This window comes from Salvelinus alpinus, chromosome 21 (genome assembly GCF_045679555.1).
Source record: "Salvelinus alpinus chromosome 21, SLU_Salpinus.1, whole genome shotgun sequence".
Classification (NCBI taxonomy): domain Eukaryota; kingdom Metazoa; phylum Chordata; class Actinopteri; order Salmoniformes; family Salmonidae; genus Salvelinus; species Salvelinus alpinus.
In genome coordinates, this window is record NC_092106.1 from 12,629,198 (window position 1) to 12,647,887 (window position 18,690).

General features: G+C 45.3%; 2 protein-coding genes across 2 annotated transcripts in view; one reads left to right on the forward strand and one right to left on the reverse strand.

Moving 5' to 3' along the window:
* Positions 1-4,920, reverse strand: part of LOC139547844 (membrane frizzled-related protein-like) — a 7,479-nt gene extending 2,559 nt beyond the window's left edge. The window contains exons 1-11 of the mRNA XM_071356970.1: positions 3,841-4,920; positions 3,599-3,716; positions 3,174-3,305; positions 2,673-2,837; positions 2,287-2,506; positions 1,815-1,945; positions 1,573-1,698; positions 1,256-1,332; positions 952-1,100; positions 439-569; positions 37-171 (exon numbers count right to left, since the gene is read on the reverse strand). Coding sequence (XP_071213071.1) covers positions 37-171; positions 439-569; positions 952-1,100; positions 1,256-1,332; positions 1,573-1,698; positions 1,815-1,945; positions 2,287-2,506; positions 2,673-2,837; positions 3,174-3,305; positions 3,599-3,716; positions 3,841-3,894 — 1,438 coding nt within the window. The 5' untranslated portion in view covers positions 3,895-4,920. The remainder of the gene's footprint in view (positions 1-36; positions 172-438; positions 570-951; positions 1,101-1,255; positions 1,333-1,572; positions 1,699-1,814; positions 1,946-2,286; positions 2,507-2,672; positions 2,838-3,173; positions 3,306-3,598; positions 3,717-3,840) is intronic.
* Positions 4,917-18,403, forward strand: LOC139547842 (complement C2). The gene is made up of 18 exons (XM_071356969.1): positions 4,917-5,067; positions 6,208-6,456; positions 6,601-6,786; positions 8,336-8,509; positions 8,671-8,775; positions 8,917-9,050; positions 9,269-9,419; positions 9,518-9,649; positions 9,754-9,858; positions 11,929-12,066; positions 12,235-12,350; positions 14,066-14,195; positions 14,412-14,565; positions 14,790-14,866; positions 15,544-15,650; positions 15,921-16,053; positions 16,189-16,238; positions 18,070-18,403. The coding sequence occupies exons 1-18, from the start codon at positions 5,010-5,012 to the stop codon at positions 18,232-18,234; spliced, it is 2,364 nt and encodes a 787-aa protein (XP_071213070.1). The 5' UTR covers positions 4,917-5,009; the 3' UTR covers positions 18,235-18,403.
* The last annotated feature ends 287 nt before the right edge of the window (positions 18,404-18,690 follow it).

Consider the following 18,690-nt stretch of genomic DNA (forward strand, 5'->3'; position numbering starts at 1 on the left):
ATTATATGATGTGTGTGTTGTGTATTGTTGGCTCACTGAAAGGGGGATAGGTTGAGTTGTCACAGTCGTGCTCATCTGTCCCATCTGCACAGTCAGTCCAGCCATCACACAGCCACTCCTGGTGCAAGCACTCCCCACTGCTGCACGCAAACTGAGGAGGACTGCATGTTCCTGTCACAAACAAGGAAACGGGTGATCCACTCCTCATATTTCCAGTGCAAATCCCTTAAACCACTGTTAGATGTTTTAATAAATTGGCTTATTTTCTACGTTAGAAGAGCCATAATAGACTAGATACAGGGAGACCGATCTGGGTCGTGTTCAGTAAGAAGTGAAACGGGGAGGTACTACCTGAATGGAACCTTGTTTATTGTTGCTGAACTTTTTGCTACAGTCTTTCCTACTGAACACTACCCCTCTGTGTATGGGGGGACTCACTCTCGGAAAGGGAGATGGCCTGGTAGGAAGCGTTGAAGCCACTGTCTGCTACACCCTCGTCAGCCACAAACACCACGGTTATCTGGGGCCCAGAGGAGGTCAGCTCAGGAGGCAGGCTAGTGCCACAGTACCTGGGACAGGATAGAGAAGGAACGCTAGAGCTGGCTGTGGTACAGTAACAGTAGTACTGTGTTACAGGCTGTGGCACAGTAGAGTACAATTAGTCTGGTTCCAGATCTGTTTGTGACCATCTTCTGTTTTGCAACCATAGGAGTCCCCACCACAGGCTACTACAGTACACCGTCTTATCAATTAAGAGTGCTGTTACTGTTTTGAATGTTTTATGGTACACATATAGTGTCGTATAGTGTCATACAACACCTATGCTTGATTTCAGAAAATGTCATTTGACTGGATGTACTTGCTTTGAACATTCCCTTTTCAACCCTTCTGAGCTCATGTATAGGTAGTGTATGAAAGAACACATTGTGAAGCTGACATAATAGATTTTACCGTCCGAGTACTCTGCCGGTCCCGCTGTCAGCACTATCATGCACCTCCACATAGTCAAACTCACACACGTCCTGGGTCTCCAGACTGAAGTTGCGGAAACTCAGCCTGATCACATGACCCTCCTCGACAGAGATCCGCCATGTGCACAACTGACGGAGAGATAAGAGTAGATTAAACATACTTTACCATGGTAGGATTTCATGAAGTCTATTCTGGGTATATGGCTGGGTATGTCAATTAGATACGATGCGTGTTGGTGATTTTGGTGATGGTTTGCTAGATCAGGTGTAGGTAGGTACAGTACCTGTTGATGAGGGTAAGGCTTTGGGTGGTTTGGAGTCGCCAGGTAGCCGTAGGGTCCAGTCTTTTGGCCCCCACACTCTGTTCAACAACATAGCAAAAAACGAGGATAATTTGTTTTGCATAGATAAGCAAACAATTGCCCTTTTACTATAATTGATTACCAGGCTTCCTCACGACTTTGTCCACGTGATGAACGAGACTTAGACGAATGACAGTGCGAGTCTACCATTTTACATATCAGCCCTATTTTGCTTGTAGCTGCTGTGTGTATGCAGATAAGTCGCTGAGTCTGTACTGTGCTGCACACCCTGTTCTTACCTTTGTGCTTGTGGCTGCAGTTGGCCTCATCAGAGAGGTCATGACAGTGGGGCTGACCGTCACACACTGACACAGGCAGGATGCAGCGTCCGTGGTCACACATAAACTCCTCTCTGGAGCAGCTCTCTGAGAACAGACGCACACATACACGTTGCTGATGTTACGTGTTAATGTACTGTGAACATATAAGGCAAAGATCAGTTCAGTGTAGCTGTTGATTCTACCTCTGACCCAGTACTCACTCTGTTCAGGTGTGATGGCGTGGTACTGGGCGGTGAAGCCACTGCCTCCAATGCTCCCGTCAGAGCGGAAGGTCACCCACACAGTGCTGCTGTTGGTGTTTACAGTAGGGGGTGCCACGTTACCACAGAACCTAGGGTGGAGAGAAACATTAACTTTTAAAATGTCAGACCCAAAAGGCAACCATAATGTATCGTTATTCTTTACCTAAAATCCCTGAACAGCAGAACTGCAAAACAAAACTTCTGGGACATAAAGTAGCAAGAGTTGCTACCTATACAGAACTTGTATGCCACCTAGCTGCCACAGTGTGTCATGAAGAGGCTGCCATGCACTAGGTTCAGAAGTATGTAAAACGTGTCCATAGTCACTATATGTTACATCCCCTTCAGTATAGGTTCATCTGATCCTAGGTCTGTGATTAGAGGCATCTTCTTCCTCGAAACAGGTTTAGATACAGTGCGTTTGACCCACCTGGTGACAACAGAAGGTTGCTCCGTCTCCTCCTGAAGCTCCAGCCAGTCAAAGAGGCAGGGGGACGGTCCTTCTATGGTCAGAGAGGACACATGGATCTGGACCAGGGATGGCGGGCGCGCCCGGATCACCCAGACACAGAGAGAGTCCGGGGGATACGACCCAGGGTGGTTGGGGGAGCTAAAGCTACCCTCTGAGTCTGTCAATACGCCCCCACATCCTGAGACAGACAGACAGTGAGAAAAGTGCAGGGTAGTGTATCACAGTATTATTACTGTGTTGTACGTACACTATTTGTAGGTAAGTACGCATCTGTAAGGTACAATCATTGGAGTATAATTTTTTTTTTTTTTCTATGGATACAACTGTAGTAGAAAAATACCCACTAGCTTCAGGGGTAGGGTATCTGGCTGGCTGTGGGGCCACTGTACTGTCCCTCTGACTGTGGTTGGTGGGGGCTGTGGGTAGACCACGAGGCAGTCCATCTCCAGTCAACAAGTCCAGGGGATTGGTCGACACCACTTCCCCATCCACACTCTGCCCCTTTAGTTCTGTGAGGTGAAGAACCCAGTGAGAGATAGAGTAACAGGACATTAGTGAATGACACAAGTTCGTGATGTGCATAGGTACTGCACTGCTATTCCATGCTCAAGGGACCATATAGTGTATGAATTGGCAATGCTAGTTTAAATAAGGACATTGTGTCCTAAATTAGGGTTCTTCCTGCTTTGTTTGAGAGATGAGTGAAATGTATGTACACCATGCTCTGTAATCAGTTCCTTTTGAGGATCAGAGGTCCCACTGTTCCACCCATAGAATTACATTGATTTACAGTATCTATGTGGTCCCACTCCTCCCACTGTCCCCGTCCCCGTCCCGTCACTCACGTGTGAAGATGAGCACCAGTGCCAGGCCCAGGGCTGCTACCAGGAGCACAGCAGCAACAGAGACCACCAGGGCCCCCCAGCTACACCACGAATCTCGCAGACGCATCACACACACACTGAACACACCTCGGCCTGGGACACATACACACGTACGCATGCACACACACGCAAACCAACACACACACACACACACACACACACAGGGATGAAGATGGGAGGAAAGACATGGGTGGTTGAGAAAACTTTAGGTTGTTGTAACATTCCTGTCCCTCAAAGAATTCTTGTTTCCCCTTTCCTATTGTGGAAGACAACAACTAGGTCAAGTTGAATAGGTCTTGGCATCTGGAAACAACCAATCCTATTGCCTATCCAACTCCGGTGTTATATGATGTTATGGAACGGGGAAACTAGGTTGTCAGACTCACTGTTTGCTGCTGGGTCCTTTACTGGTTCTGGGGACATGACAGTACCGGCAGAACTTAATCCTTCCACTTTCTCCTCACGCTCACCCTCAAGCTCAAACGCGGGGTTGCAGAAAACATTCTGGGAAAAGCAAAGACAATTGGTATAACATGGAACGCCAAGTAACTTCCCACCATGAAATACAAGGTTGATATAAAAATTGAAACCAGAATTCCAGGCCCACACAAGCTGTCGCTGTCCTCACCTGGTAAATGTCAGAGGATTCTGGGTAAACAGATACTTCGGTGAGGTCCGTCATCTTCGGTTAAAGTTCAGTTTTAGTCTTCCAGGGAAACATTGAAAGTCCACGTCCTAATACCCACTCTACCCACAATGTAGTCTTGTGTTGTTGTTAAGAGCACATCAACAACATGTTTGTTGGAATGTGAAAGGTGAAAAGGTAACGTTTCAGCAGGAAATCTCAATGTAACAGATAAAAGAGGCCTGTATCTTTCCAGAGTGATTGATTCATCATTTTGTTACGAATACCCCCAAAACATATTTATATATCTATATAAATCCACAATGTAAAAAATCCCACAAGAACAAAATATTTAGTCCACCAAATTGAGGTTTAAAATCCAGCGAAAGTGCCCCAGGTGTTTATAGTCCGGTTCTCCTTTCATCACTTTATTAAGTCATGGTGTGTCTGTGTGTGTGAGGTAGGTAGATGTGCAGTCTGTTCTTGTTTTGTTGAGGGTGAGTAATTTGTTAGAAAAGACGCCTAGAACTCCCTTCACAGTGTTCCACAAAGCCGAGTCAGCTGAGAGGACTGAGCTCTGGGGCAGGAGGAGGGTGGGGTGGAGTGGGGTGTGGGGGCGCTCAGAGTAAATTCTCTATAATACACATAATGATCATCTAATCTCCTAAAACGTTTCTCACACACTAACACACACAAACAAAGGCAAGCACAAACTGTGTAATTTACAAATCATACAGTGTATTGGCAACATGGTCCTAACTTGGAGTGAAGTTGGGACCCTGTAGTGGAGCTGGGTTAAAAGGATTTGATCTCAGATTTAAGTTTTTGTTTTACAACCACATTTCTGATTCTCATTCATAGTCGCCACCTTTATTACTGACTCAGTAGATGATGCAACAATTTCTAAATATTAGAGGCTATTTGAGTCTCAAAGTAAAATATTACAGGTAAAATAAAGATACCAACACATGGATAATAATGTTTTATGAATCCTAAATGTAAAGTGAAATCACCCAGTTCTGGGAAAACATTACTCAATCCATGTTTTTGTGTTTGCTGTGGTTCGTTAATGGATAGTCACTCATCAAATAAGATAACTACATAGTAGCATGTAGACATATATTTTAAGTCAGACACCAACAGAGACGGAAAGGAATAAACACATACTTGTCATGTATGCTGTCACTCTGTTGTTGTGTGCGGCCTTCTCCTTCAGCTCTGTCAAAGAGGGTGAGTACTGAGATGGTCAGGGAGATGCACGAGTCACAAGTTACTGTAACAAACAACACCATTCATGATCTCTCAGTAATGTGTTTGTATCTCAGTAAAATGTTGAATTTCAGTCAGACATATGTCTGTATGTCAGTCATGTCTGTATTTCAGTAATGTGTCTGTATTTCAGTCATATGTACATCTGTATTTCAGAAATGTGTGTGGGTCGTTCCACCAACAAGGAGCCTTTTTAGAAGTGTAACTTAAAAAACACGTTTGATTACAACTATTTTTAACATTCTGTCATAAAGAGCACATGTTCAACTTCATTAAAAAAAATCCCATCTGAAGATGTTAAATAAATAAAATGACAATAGTAAGTGCCTATTAAGTGCCAAATAAAGTTGACCGTAACAGGGTTGGCGATTTCATCATAAATCAGTCCTGAATCCCCTTGTGACACGGGGAAAGGAAGCTTGTTGTGTGCAACAGGGAGTGGCAATTGAATGCAAGTTTCCCCCCCAAAAAATGGTTCAACAATTTCTAGCCTGTCTATGGGTAACAGGGTAGACATGTTATGCTCGATCCGCTCAGTTTTCCGCCACAAAACACCAGAAAATTTCCAAAAAGAGTATAACCAGCTCACCTGCTTTTACATGATTTGACTATTAGATGTTTAATGTTTCTTTTGAAAAAAATATTGAAAAAATGAAGGTTTCACCATATTAAAACAAGAGTTCAGTTTACGTCACAGGGTTGACCTTAAAATGAGGGACAGATGTAAATGATTCACAGAGGAACGTGTCAAAATGCTGAATTTTGGTATATTAGCAAGTCTTTATTCATATAATAAATATGACTTATTGAATTCTCCATGTGGTCTATATTAAAGGACACTTCATTTAATATAACAGGCTTTTAAAATTCAATATTGGTGCACAATTTCTACTTAAAACATCAAAGTGACTGTATTTCAGTAATATGTGCCTGTATTTTCTGTAATGTGCCTGTATTTCAGTAATGTGCCTGTATTTCAGTAATTTGTGACTGGATTTCAGTTATATGTCTGTATTTCAGCTATTATGTCTGCATTTCAGGAATATGTCTGCATTTCAGGAATATGTCTGCATTTCAGTCATACATATGCCTGTATTTCAGTGTGGATGCAGGGGGAGGACTATGGGGACTATGAGGATGAACAGCCCCAGAACTGTTCCATCGCTGAGAAGATCGGAGGCGGCAACGTGTCCTACTCTCAGGCAGGTACTAAGGGCAGCGTGCTGACCTATCACTGTAAGGCAGGACACTACCCGTACCCCGTCAGCCAACGGGTGTGCAGCGCCGATGGGGAGTGGTCCACCATGAGACTGGCCAATGGCAGACGAGTGTCGCGAGCCTCCTGTAAAGGTAATGTTTCGGGTGGATACAGAAGGAGGCAGGTGATGAGTTAATATCTGATAAACTACTGCTGTATTCTCCTCTGTCTCTCCATCTCACTCTCTCTCAAAATGTGTTTCTCCCTCTCTCTCGCTCTCTCTTTCTCTCTCACAGAGATCATGTGTCCAGGCCAGCTCCAATTGGACCATGGTGAGTTCTGGCCCAGGAAACAGTGGTTGAAGTCAGGGGAGAGCCAGAGTTTCTCCTGCCACAGTGGCTTCAGCCTGTCTGGGTCGGCTCAGAGGAACTGCACCTCTCTAGGAGACTGGACAGGCACCATCCCAGTGTGTGATAGCCAAGGTGAGAAGCCCTCACCCTTGTACAACATGCCAGATAAAGTAAGCTTTAGCATGTTTTTCTCCGTATAGTGCATATATTAAGTGGTAGAATGAGGATTCAAATCAGAAGTAAAACATTAAGGTAGAGGTAATATTTGGTGCAAAGAACTTGTGTGTAAAAAAATCTCAGTATTGATTAATAAATCTGTGCCAAAGAGAGTGGACTTTACCTTAGCTAAGTTCAGACAGGAAACGCCACGTATTCGTTTAACCATTTATTAGAAGATTACAATACATGTACAATAGTTTTGGCATTAGGCCCTGCTCCTTCTGGGTAGCTCACTGCCAGAGCATAAATCATGTAAGATATATTAATAACAGGCAGTGAACCATGTACGCTCTACCGATCCCCCTGACCGAAACAAAAGCAGAGCCCCAACAGGTGGAGGCTGGGGTCCGAAAGCAGAAAGCACACACGCATGGCGAGTAGTGCATGTTACAGCATGCTAGATCGAATCCCGAGCTGACATGGTAAAAATCTGTCGTTCTGCCCTTGAACAAGGCAGTTAACCCACTGTTCCTAGGCCGTTATTGTAAATAAGAATTTGTTCTTAACTGACTTGACTAGTTAAATAAAGGTTAAATGAATAAAATAAAAACATTGCATGTCACCAAAAACAGAAGCGCATAGAGAATGTTTGTGCAAACCTGGTTTATTAAATAGACCGCCATATTAAGGTAGTGTGATTAATCTAATTGGTTCAATATCAGCCGAGGCTATCAGCTGATTCAATACTCAGATTTCCTGTATGAACCTGCTGGGCTTGATGTATGAATCACTATATACCCTGTGGCCGGACGTAAACGATCCTGACTCAGCACTACCGCTCTATTGACATAAACAACATCCTTTACACTGAAGACATAGGGTGCGTCCCAAATGCCACCTTATTCTCTTTATAGTGCACTACTTTTGACCAGGGCCCAGTGCACTATTTAGGGAATAGGCTGCCCTTTTGGACACTGTCATAGTCATAAAGTTGTAACTAATGTTGATATTGATATTCTATGCATTCAGGCAAATGCCCACTCTTACAGATGTCTGGTTGGTGTGAGACGGCATTTATTAGTTGAGAGCTGGCTGCACCAATTGTGTTCAAGTGCATACAGGCGTGCATAGAGCCCCACTTACTTCGGTATAATACTTAGGTATAAGAAGCTTTTTGATTTTTAGAAACACATTGACAGGCACAGAGATGAATGGCGCTTTTCATATTATGCATTATAACCCCAAAGCAGGTCAATGAGCAAAGCTTGTACGATGTCTCTGCATATGCTTTTTGCAGTACTATATAATATAATAATATATGCCATTTTATGGAAAGCAACTTACATTACAGTGAGGAAATGCATTTTAGTACACCAACAAGTGACCCCTGCGGGACTTGATCCCACAACCTTGGCATTTCTTGTTCCATGGATCAGTCAAATAAAGGCCTTTGGATCTTATTATTTAAGTTAGTCTTGATTAGTGCATGTGTCATGGCTCATACAAAATCTTCTAATTTCAGCTGATGACTGTAAGAACCCAGGTGTGCCCCCGGGTGCCCTGAGGTCCGAGGGCCGCTTCCGGAAAGGGGAGAAGGTCCAGTACCGATGCCAGATGGGTCTGGACCTGTTGGGCTCAGCCGAGAGGGTCTGTCTGGAGTCCAGGGAGTGGAGCGGCTCAGAGACACGCTGCCAGAGTCAGTGCCTTGACTGGACCAGGCTACGCTAGACTAATACATTACTGCAACATTATGGCCATACCTACATGCTACCTTTTTATATGTCATCTTCAATCCAATGTTATTTACAGAGTCAAAGTTCTGCACATGCTAATATGCTATTATCTGTCTCAAAACAGCCCAGTATGCCTTTGACTCCCCCAGTGCAGTGGCAGAGGCTATGGGAGGCTCTCTGTCTGGAGTCATGGATGTTATGTCACCTGAGTTCATAAAGAAAAACAAAGGTGATCCATTATAGTGTGTACGTGCTTGCATTTGTGAGTATGCTGTATCTCTGTACCTCTGTATCTGTGTATACTCGGTGTGTCATATGTGTGACTTTAAGCTGAGATCATTACACCCCCGATCTTGTCCCTGCGTTCTAGGAATCAGCTTTGGTAGGACCCTGCGGGTGGCTGATGGTCGTATGAACGTGTTCATCCTCATGGATACCTCAGGCAGCATCTCCGAGACCCACTTTAACCTGGCCAGGGGCGCCATTGCTGACCTCATACGCAAGGTCTTACTTTAATTTATGTCCCCACAAACATTGAGGACGCAGATTAAGCCTAGTCCTAGACTGAAAAGCACTTTCAATGGAGATTCATTTCTGTGCCTGCGAAATCAGCCCTGAGAATCCTCAGAACTTATAAACTTCTCACAGATAATAAACAACACACTATTCTATGATAAGCCGCTAAAAGACGCAAACGTCTAACTAACAGGTTTCTCTCTCAGCTTGACAGCTACGAGATTGCACTGAATTTCCAGGTGATCTCCTACGCCAGCCAGGCTAAAGATATTGTGGACATTGTGTCCAACGAGGATAAGCATGTCAGGAGCAACGTAAAAAGTGTCCTAAAGAGGCTGGCAGCGTTTGATCACCAAAGTATGTCAGCACCTCTCCCTTTCTGCACTTGATTAGCATACATTACTGATTAGCGTACAGTGCCTGGTGTAGTTTGATACAATACCTGTCACCTACAGGCCACGGGAAACAGACTGGCACCAACCTGTACGCTGCTCTGTATCGTGTGTATGAACGCATGGCCATCCTGAGAGAGAGGAACGAGACCCGATTCAGTGAGACGCAGAACGTCATCCTCATTGAAACAGATGGTACATTGTAGGAGGGTTCAACCTACTCAAGGACTTTTTCAATATAATGTTCATTGTGTATGGAGAGGAGAGAGGCATCCATGTGTATTCTCTCTGCCCCGTAGGGTACTCCAACACAGGGGGTAGTCCCCTGGCTGTCCTGGCTAAGATCCGCTCCCTGCATGGGTACAGCACCTCGGCACCAGACCACACTGAAGACAAGCTGCTAGGTCAGTTACACAGGGAGCCAGACTGAGACAAGCTGCTAGGTCAGTTACACAGGGAGCCACACTGAGACAAGCTGCTAGGTCAGTTACACAGGGAGCCACACTGAGACAAGCTGCTAGGTCAGTTACACAGGGAGCCACACTGAGACAAGCTGCTAGGTCAGTTACACAGGGAGCCACACTGAGACAAGCTGCTAGGTCAGTTACACAGGGAGCCACACTGAAGACAAGCTGCTAGGTCAGTTACACAGGGAGCCAGACTGAGACAAGCTGCTAGGTCAGTTACACAGGGAGCCACACTGAGACAAGCTGCTAGGTCAGTTACACAGGGAGCCACACTGAGACAAGCTGCTAGGTCAGTTACACAGGGAGCCACACTGAGACAAGCTGCTAGGTCAGTTACACAGGGAGCCACACTGAGACAAGCTGCTAGGTCAGTTACACAGGGAGCCACACTGAGACAAGCTGCTAGGTCAGTTACACAGGGAGCCACACTGAGACAAGCTGCTAGGTCAGTTACACAGGGAGCCACACTGAGACAAGCTGCTAGGTCAGTTACACAGGGAGCCACACTGAAGACAAGCTGCTAGGTCAGTTACACAGGGAGCCACACTGAAGACAAGCTGCTAGGTCAGTTACACAGGGAGCCACACTGAGACAAGCTGCTAGGTCAGTTACACAGGGAGCCACACTGAAGACAAGCTGCTAGGTCAGTTACACAGGGAGCCACACTGAGACAAGCTGCTAGGTCAGTTACACAGGGAGCCACACTGAGACAAGCTGCTAGGTCAGTTACACAGGGAGCCACACTGAAGACAAGCTGCTAGGTCAGTTACACAGGGAGCCACACTGAGACAAGCTGCTAGGTCAGTTACACAGGGAGCCACACTGAGACAAGCTGCTAGGTCAGTTACACAGGGAGCCACACTGAGACAAGCTGCTAGGTCAGTTACACAGGGAGCCACACTGAGACAAGCTGCTAGGTCAGTTACACAGGGAGCCACACTGAAACAAGCTGCTAGGTCAGTTACACAGGGAGCCACACTGAGACAAGCTGCTAGGTCAGTTACACAGGGAGCCACACTGAGACAAGCTGCTAGGTCAGTTACACAGGGAGCCACACTGAGACAAGCTGCTAGGTCAGTTACACAGGGAGCCACACTGAGACAAGCTGCTAGGTCAGTTACACAGGGAGCCACACTGAAGACAAGCTGCTAGGTCAGTTACACAGGGAGCCACACTGAGACAAGCTGCTAGGTCAGTTACACAGGAAGCCACACTGAGACAAGCTGCTAGGTCAGTTACACAGGGAGCCACACTGAAGACAAGCTGCTAGGTCAGTTACACAGGGAGCCACACTGAGACAAGCTGCTAGGTCAGTTACACAGGGAGCCACACTGAGACAAGCTGCTAGGTCAGTTACACAGGGAGCCACACTGAGACAAGCTGCTAGGTCAGTTACACAGGGAGCCAGACTGAGACAAGCTGCTAGGTCAGTTACACAGGGAGCCAGACTGAGACAAGCTGCTAGGTCAGTTACACAGGGAGCCACACTGAGACAAGCTGCTAGGTCAGTTACACAGGGAGCCACACTGAGACAAGCTGCTAGGTCAGTTACACAGGGAGCCACACTGAGACAAGCTGCTAGGTCAGTTACACAGGGAGCCACACTGAAGACAAGCTGCTAGGTCAGTTACACAGGGAGCCACACTGAGACAAGCTGCTAGGTCAGTTACACAGGGAGCCACACTGAGACAAGCTGCTAGGTCAGTTACACAGGGAGCCACACTGAGACAAGCTGCTAGGTCAGTTACACAGGGAGCCACACTGAGACAAGCTGCTAGGTCAGTTACACAGGGAGCCACACTGAGACAAGGTCTGCTAGGTCAGTTACACAGGGAGCCACACTGAGACAAGCTGCTAGGTCAGTTACACAGGGAGCCACACTGACAACCGTACAGCTCTATGATGCTTCACTCAAGACTGTATAAATATCTACTCAGATCGTGTGTGTGTGCGTGCGTGCGTGCGTGCGTGCGTGCGTGCGTGCGTGCGTGTGTGTATTTTATGTAGATATCTACGTGTTTGGTGTTGGGGACAACGTGAATAAGAACGAGCTGAATCTGATTGCCTCTAGAAAGAGACATGAGAAGCACCTGTTCATTCTGAAGGACTACAAACAGCTGGGAGAAGTGTTCAACAGCATGATCAGTGGGTTGTCTTAGCGTCATCATTAGATTTACTATAACAAGTGCATTTGATCATTTCTTGGTACAAATTCTGTATCATAGTCTTTTGTATGTAGTATATTTAGCAATAGAATGGCTGAACCACGCAGAATGAAGTCAAATGTAATAGTGAGGGTGCATTTATTTCTAGGTGATAAAAGTGTGACCATGTGTGGGGTGGCACAGGAAGATGTGTCAGAGAATCAGGAGGAGTTTGGGCCCACCAAGAAAGCCTATACCAGGCCGTGGCATGTCAATGTCATCACAGTAAGCCTTATTTAACATTTACATTACATTTACATTTAAGTCATTTAGCAGACGCTCTTATCCAGAGCGACTTACAAATTGGTGCATTCACCTTATGATATCCAGTGGAACAACCACTTTACAATAGTGCATCTAACTCTTTTAAGGGGGGGGGGTTAGAAGGATTACTTTATCCTATCCTAGGTATTCCTTAAAGAGGTGGGGTTTCAGGTGTCTCCGGAAGGTGGTGATTGACTCCGCTGACCTGGCGTCGTGAGGGAGTTTGTTCCACCATTGGGGTGCCAGAGCAGCGAACAGTTTTGACTGGGCTGAGCGGGAACTGTACTTCCTCAGAGGTAGGGAGGCGAGCAGGCCAGAGGTGGATGAACGCAGTGCCCTTGTTTGGGTGTAGGGCCTGATCAGAGCCTGAAGGTACGGAGGTGCCGTTCCCCTCACAGCTCCGTAGGCAAGCACCATGGTCTTGTAGCGGATGCGAGCTTCAACTGGAAGCCAGTGGAGAGAGCGGAGGAGCGGGGTGACGTGAGAGAACTTGGGAAAGTTGAACACCAGACGGGCTGCGGCGTTCTGGATGAGTTGTAGGGGTTTAATGGCACAGGCAGGGAGCCCAGCCAACAGCGAGTTGCAGTAATCCAGACGGGAGATGACAAGTGCCTGGATTAGGACCTGCGCCGCTTCCTGCGTGAGGCAGGGTCGTACTCTGCGAATGTTGTAGAGCATGAACCTACAGGAACGGGTCACCGCCTTGATGTTAGTTGAGAACGACAGGGTGTTGTCCAGGATCACGCCAAGGTTCTTAGCACTCTGGGAGGAGGACACAATGGAGTTGTCAACCGTGATGGCGAGATCATGGAACGGGCAGTCCTTCCCCGGGAGGAAGAGCAGCTCCGTCTTGCCGAGGTTCAGCTTGAGGTGGTGATCCGTCATCCACACTGATATGTCTGCCAGACATGCAGAGATGCGATTCACCACCTGGTTATCAGAAGGGGGAAAGGAGAAGATTAATTGTGTGTCGTCTGCATAGCAATGATAGGAGAGACCATGTGAGGATATGACAGAGCCAAGTGACTTGGTGTATAGCGAGAATAGGAGAGGGCCTAGAACAGAGCCCTGGGGGACACCAGTGGTGAGAGCACATGGTGCGGAGACAGATTCTCGCCACGCCACCTGGTAGGAGCGACCTGTCAGGTAGGACGCAATCCAAGCGTGGGCCGCGCCGGAGATGCCCAGCTCGGAGAGGGTGGAGAGGAGGATCTGATGGTTCACAGTATCAAAGGCAGCCGATAGGTCTAGAAGGATGAGAGCAGAGGAGAGAGAGTTAGCTTTAGCAGTGCGGAGCGCCTCCGTGACACAGAGAAGAGCAGTCTCAGTTGAATGACTAGTCTTGAAACCTGACTGATTTGGATCAAGAAGGTCATTCTGAGAGAGATAGCAGGAGAGCTGGCCAAGGACGGCACGTTCAAGAGTTTTGGAGAGAAAAGAAAGAAGGGATACTGGTCTGTAGTTGTTGACATCGGAGGGATCGAGTGTAGGTTTTTTCAGAAGGGGTGCAACTCTCGCTCTCTTGAAGACGGAAGGGACGTAGCCAGCGGTCAAGGATGAGTTGATGTTAACAGAACATAGAAGACTGTACACAATAAACTATATCAAAGACATAACTAAATACAGTACCAAGGAATGTACAGTAAACACAATATACTCTATTCATCCCTCTACAGACTGGTGCTAAGTCTGAGACCTGCCAGGGATCCATCGTGACCCAGAACTGGATCCTGACCGCAGCTCACTGCTTTTCTGCCATCAGATTTGGGGGGAAAGTGGACCAAGAGAAAGTGACTGTGACGCATGGTCAGTATCCTACCTAATTGCACATAGGTATCTGCATTGACTTCAAAATGTTCATGGGTCATTTGGCAGTGTGTCTGCCCATTTAGAAATACTAATCTATAACACGGACGATAGATAACACAGACTACTGATTATTAAATAGGTGATGTCTATTCTACCTTTCATCCCCAAGTAATGCTTACTAGTAAGTATCAACCTCATGCCAATGTCCCCCAGGTTATGAAGGAAAGGTGGTAGCAAAGGTGCTGTTTGTGATCCCACACCCACAGTACAACGTTGATGGACTCAGCCACAAGAACGTGAAAGAGTTCTATGACTACGACATTGCTCTGGTCAAGGTTGAAAAGATCCAGCTGTCATGGACGGCGAGGTGGGTTCGAGCAGCAACACTAGCTCATGAAATCATTCCCTTGTACATCGTTCTCATTCCAAACCACCACGATTCCACCTACTTGGTCAAATCATTCACCAGCAATGACATTGTTACTCATTGTTACAATATTAACATGAGTACTTTATTGCACTCTATTCTTGTGTAACTACATGACTTCCTGTACCTCCCTGTGTTGTTTATCTGGTATGTGTTCTCTACAGGCCCATCTGCTTGCCGTGCACCAAGCCCGCCAACCGAGCCATGAAGATGGGTCCCAACTCCACCTGTGAACGACACGGTAAGATGATTACTACTCCTCCTGAACAAGCAGACGGAGTGCAATCCTTTTTTTTTTTAGCTTGACAAGCCCAACTCAACTAGTTGAACTTGGTTCTGCTGGCCATGACTGGTGTCATCCACCCATGAATCAGATCATGTCTGGGCTTGACTCGAATTCTATTTCTAATATATATATATATATATATATATATATATACTCACCGGCCAGTTTATTAGGTACACCACCCCGTTCATGAAATTGGATCACTCAGACAGTGAGTCACGAGGCAGACAGGCATCCAGTTACTGTTCGAATGAACAAAACAAGTGACCTAAGCGACTTTGAGCGTGGTATGATTGTCGGTGCCTTAATTTTTATTTAACTAGGCAAGTCAGTTAAGAACATATTCTTATTTATAATGACAGCCTACCGGGGAACAGTGGATTAACTGCCTTGTTCAGGGGTAGAATGACAGATTTTTACCTTGTCAGCTCGGGGATTCGGATCCAGCAACCTTTCGGTTACTGGCCCAGCTCTCTAACCACTAGGCTACCTGCCGCCCCTGGTGAGCCAGATCCAGTACCAAACAAAACCATTCAGTCCTGTGGGCAAAAACAGCTCGTTGATGAGAGAGGTGGAATAAATCATACATTGGTGAGTGTATAATAACCGGTTAATGGAGTGTGTGTCTGCAGAGAAAGCCCTGCTACCCATGGAGGAGACCAGAGCCTACTTCATCAACAAGGGGGCTACAGTCAAGGATGCAAAACGCAAGCAAACACACATTCATACAGGGAGTAAGGTTAGTGGTACTCAACAACCAAACACACATTCATAAAGGTCATAGGTCAAATCCACAGGCCTTCTACAATATAATCTCTATCGTTGGCTCTGCATTTACTACCATTTGTGTATGAGGAGTGAAGTTCTACAAATGTACTTTGTGAATAAGACAGTTTGTCTTCATGTATGCCTGCAAATTATGTCTAATTGATGTGCATGTTTGTGATGGAAGGGTGTGAAGGGCGCGGTGTTAATTGGTAGCACCATTGTTTGATGTTCCTATTTGCAGAGGCCTGACTGTATTAAACAGGCTGAGAACACACTTCTAACTCCTCACGATGCAACTCTGAATGAATACGTGCCAGACAGGTTTCTGTGCTCGGGCGGATCTGCCAATCATATAGATGCTGTAACGTGCAAAGGTATGTTTGTAGGAATAGACAGCATGGGAAGTCACATTATACAACTCGGGAACACATACATTAATTCATATACAAATAATGGGATAAACCTTTATGTTATTCTCATGCGTGGTATGATCCAACTTTTCCCGACAGGTGACTCTGGAGGCGCTCTGTTCCTTCTTAACAGACTGCGGTATTTTCAAGTGAGAAACTCCCCTTCCACTAAATCTTCTCCATGATAAGCATACTTCATACTAACATATAGAACTACGTACCAGTATCTGGTGTTTGGTTCATTAGGCCAAGCTAAGTGTACTTTTTGTATGACTCTATTCAATGACCAGGCATATACAGTTGAAGTTGGAAGTTGACATACACTTAGGTTGGAGTCATTAAAACTCGTTTGTCAACACTCAACAAATTTCTTGTTAACAAACTATAGTTTTGGCCTGTCGGTTAGGACATCTACTTTGTACATGACACAAGTAATTTTTCCAACAATTGTTTACAGACAGATTATTTCACTTATAATTCATTGTATCACACTTCCAGTGGGTCAGAAGTTTACATACACTAAGTTGACTGTGCCTTTAAACAGCTTGGAAAATTCCAGAAAATTATGCCATGGCTTTAGAAGCTTCTGATAGGCTAATTAACATAATTTGAGTCAATTGGAGGTGTACATGTGGATGTATTTCAAGACCTACCTTCAAACTCAGTGCCTCTTTGCTTGACATCATGAGAAAATCCAAAAATATCTGCCAAGACCTTAGAAAAATAATTGTTGACCTCCACAAGTCTGGCTCATCCTTGGGAGAAATTTCCAAACGCCTGAAGATACCACGTTCATCTGTACAAACAATTGTACGCAAGTATAAACACCATGGGACCATGCAGCCGTCATACCGCTCAGGAAGGAGACGCGTTCTGTCTCCTAGAGATGAACGTACTTTGGTGCGAAAAGTCCAAATCAATCCCAGAACAACAGCAAAGGACCCTGTGAAGATGCTGGAGGAAACAGATACAAAAGTATCTATATCCACAGTAAAAGGAGTCCTATATCGCCATAATCTGAAAGGCCGCTCAGCAAGGAAGAAGCCAGTGCTCTAAAACCGCCATAAAAAAAGCCAGACTTCGGTTTGAAACTGCACATAGGGAGAAAGAGTGTACTTTTTGGAGAAATGTGCTCTGGTCTGATGAAACAAAAATGGAACTGTTTGGCCATAATGACCATCGTTATGTTTGGAGGAAAAAGTGGGAGGCTTGCAAGCCGAAGAACACCATCGCAACCGTGAAGCACGGGGGTGGCAGCATTATTTTGTGGGGGTGCTTTGCTGCAGGAGGGACTGGTGCACTTCACAAAATAGATGGCTTCATGAGGCAGGAAAATTATGTGGATATATTGAAGCAACATCTCAAGACATCAGTCAGGAAGTTAAATCTTGGTCGCAAATGGGTCTTCCAAATGGACAATGACCCCAAGCATACTTCCAAAGTTGTGGCAAAATGGCTTAAGGACAACAATGTAAAGGTATTGGAGTGGCCATCACAAAGCTCTGACGTCAATCATATAGAAAATGTGTGGGCAGAATTGAAAAAGCGTCTGCACGCAAGGAGGCCTACAAACCTGACTCAGTTACACCAGCTCTGTCAGGAGGAATGGGCCAAAATTAACCCAACTTATTGTGGGAAGCTTGTGGGAGGCTCCCTGAAACATTTGACCCAAGTTAAACAATTTAAAGGCAGTGCTACCAAATACTAATTGAGTGTATGTAAACTTCTGAGCCACTGGGAATGTGATTAAAGAAATAAAAGCTTAAATAAATCATTCTCTCTACTATTATTCTGACATTTCACATTCTTAAAATAAAGTGGTGATCCTAACTGACCTAAGACAGGGAATTTTTATATAATTAAATGTCAGGAAATGTGAAAAGCTGAGTTTAAATGTATTTGGCTAAGGTGTACGTAAACTTCCGACTTCAACTATAGGAATGAATCCACACCTGTGGTTCTATTCTATCTATCCTGCAGGTGGGAGTAGTGAGCTGGGGCACCAAGAACGTGTGTGAGCCACAAGACAGTAGTGACAGGCCCCCTCCTGATGCAAGGGACTTCCACATTAGTGTCTTCCACTTGCTGCCATGGTTAAAACAGCACTTGGGGACGGAGCTGGAGTTTCTACCTATGGACGACTGAGTTTCAACTTGAATTCTCACAAAAACCTTAAAATATTGATTTAGTAGCGCCATTTTAGGACGGTGGCTTACTAGCATAAAAAAATGCCTTTCCCGTTTCCCTACTTTACAGAATAGGACCCATTGTAAAATGAATCAAATTAATCTATTAAAATATAAAATGAATTAAACATTGCTCATGGTTTTTTACTTTTTAGGCTTTCTGGAAACAAGTACTGTATATCTGACAAGAAAACATGATATGAAACTCAAGCAAATCAAACAAAAATGCTGTCTGCTGTGGTTACATTTAGTTAAAACATCTCTACCTTCAAATGTGTGTAGTACAATAACAGTGATTTGTTGATTAGCAGCAGGTAACTAAATAGTTTGCCTACATACAGCCACAGGGTACAACTGCTAGATTATTTTCCTGAAATTACTCTGCACCAATAACATTCTGACAAATCTTAGGTTA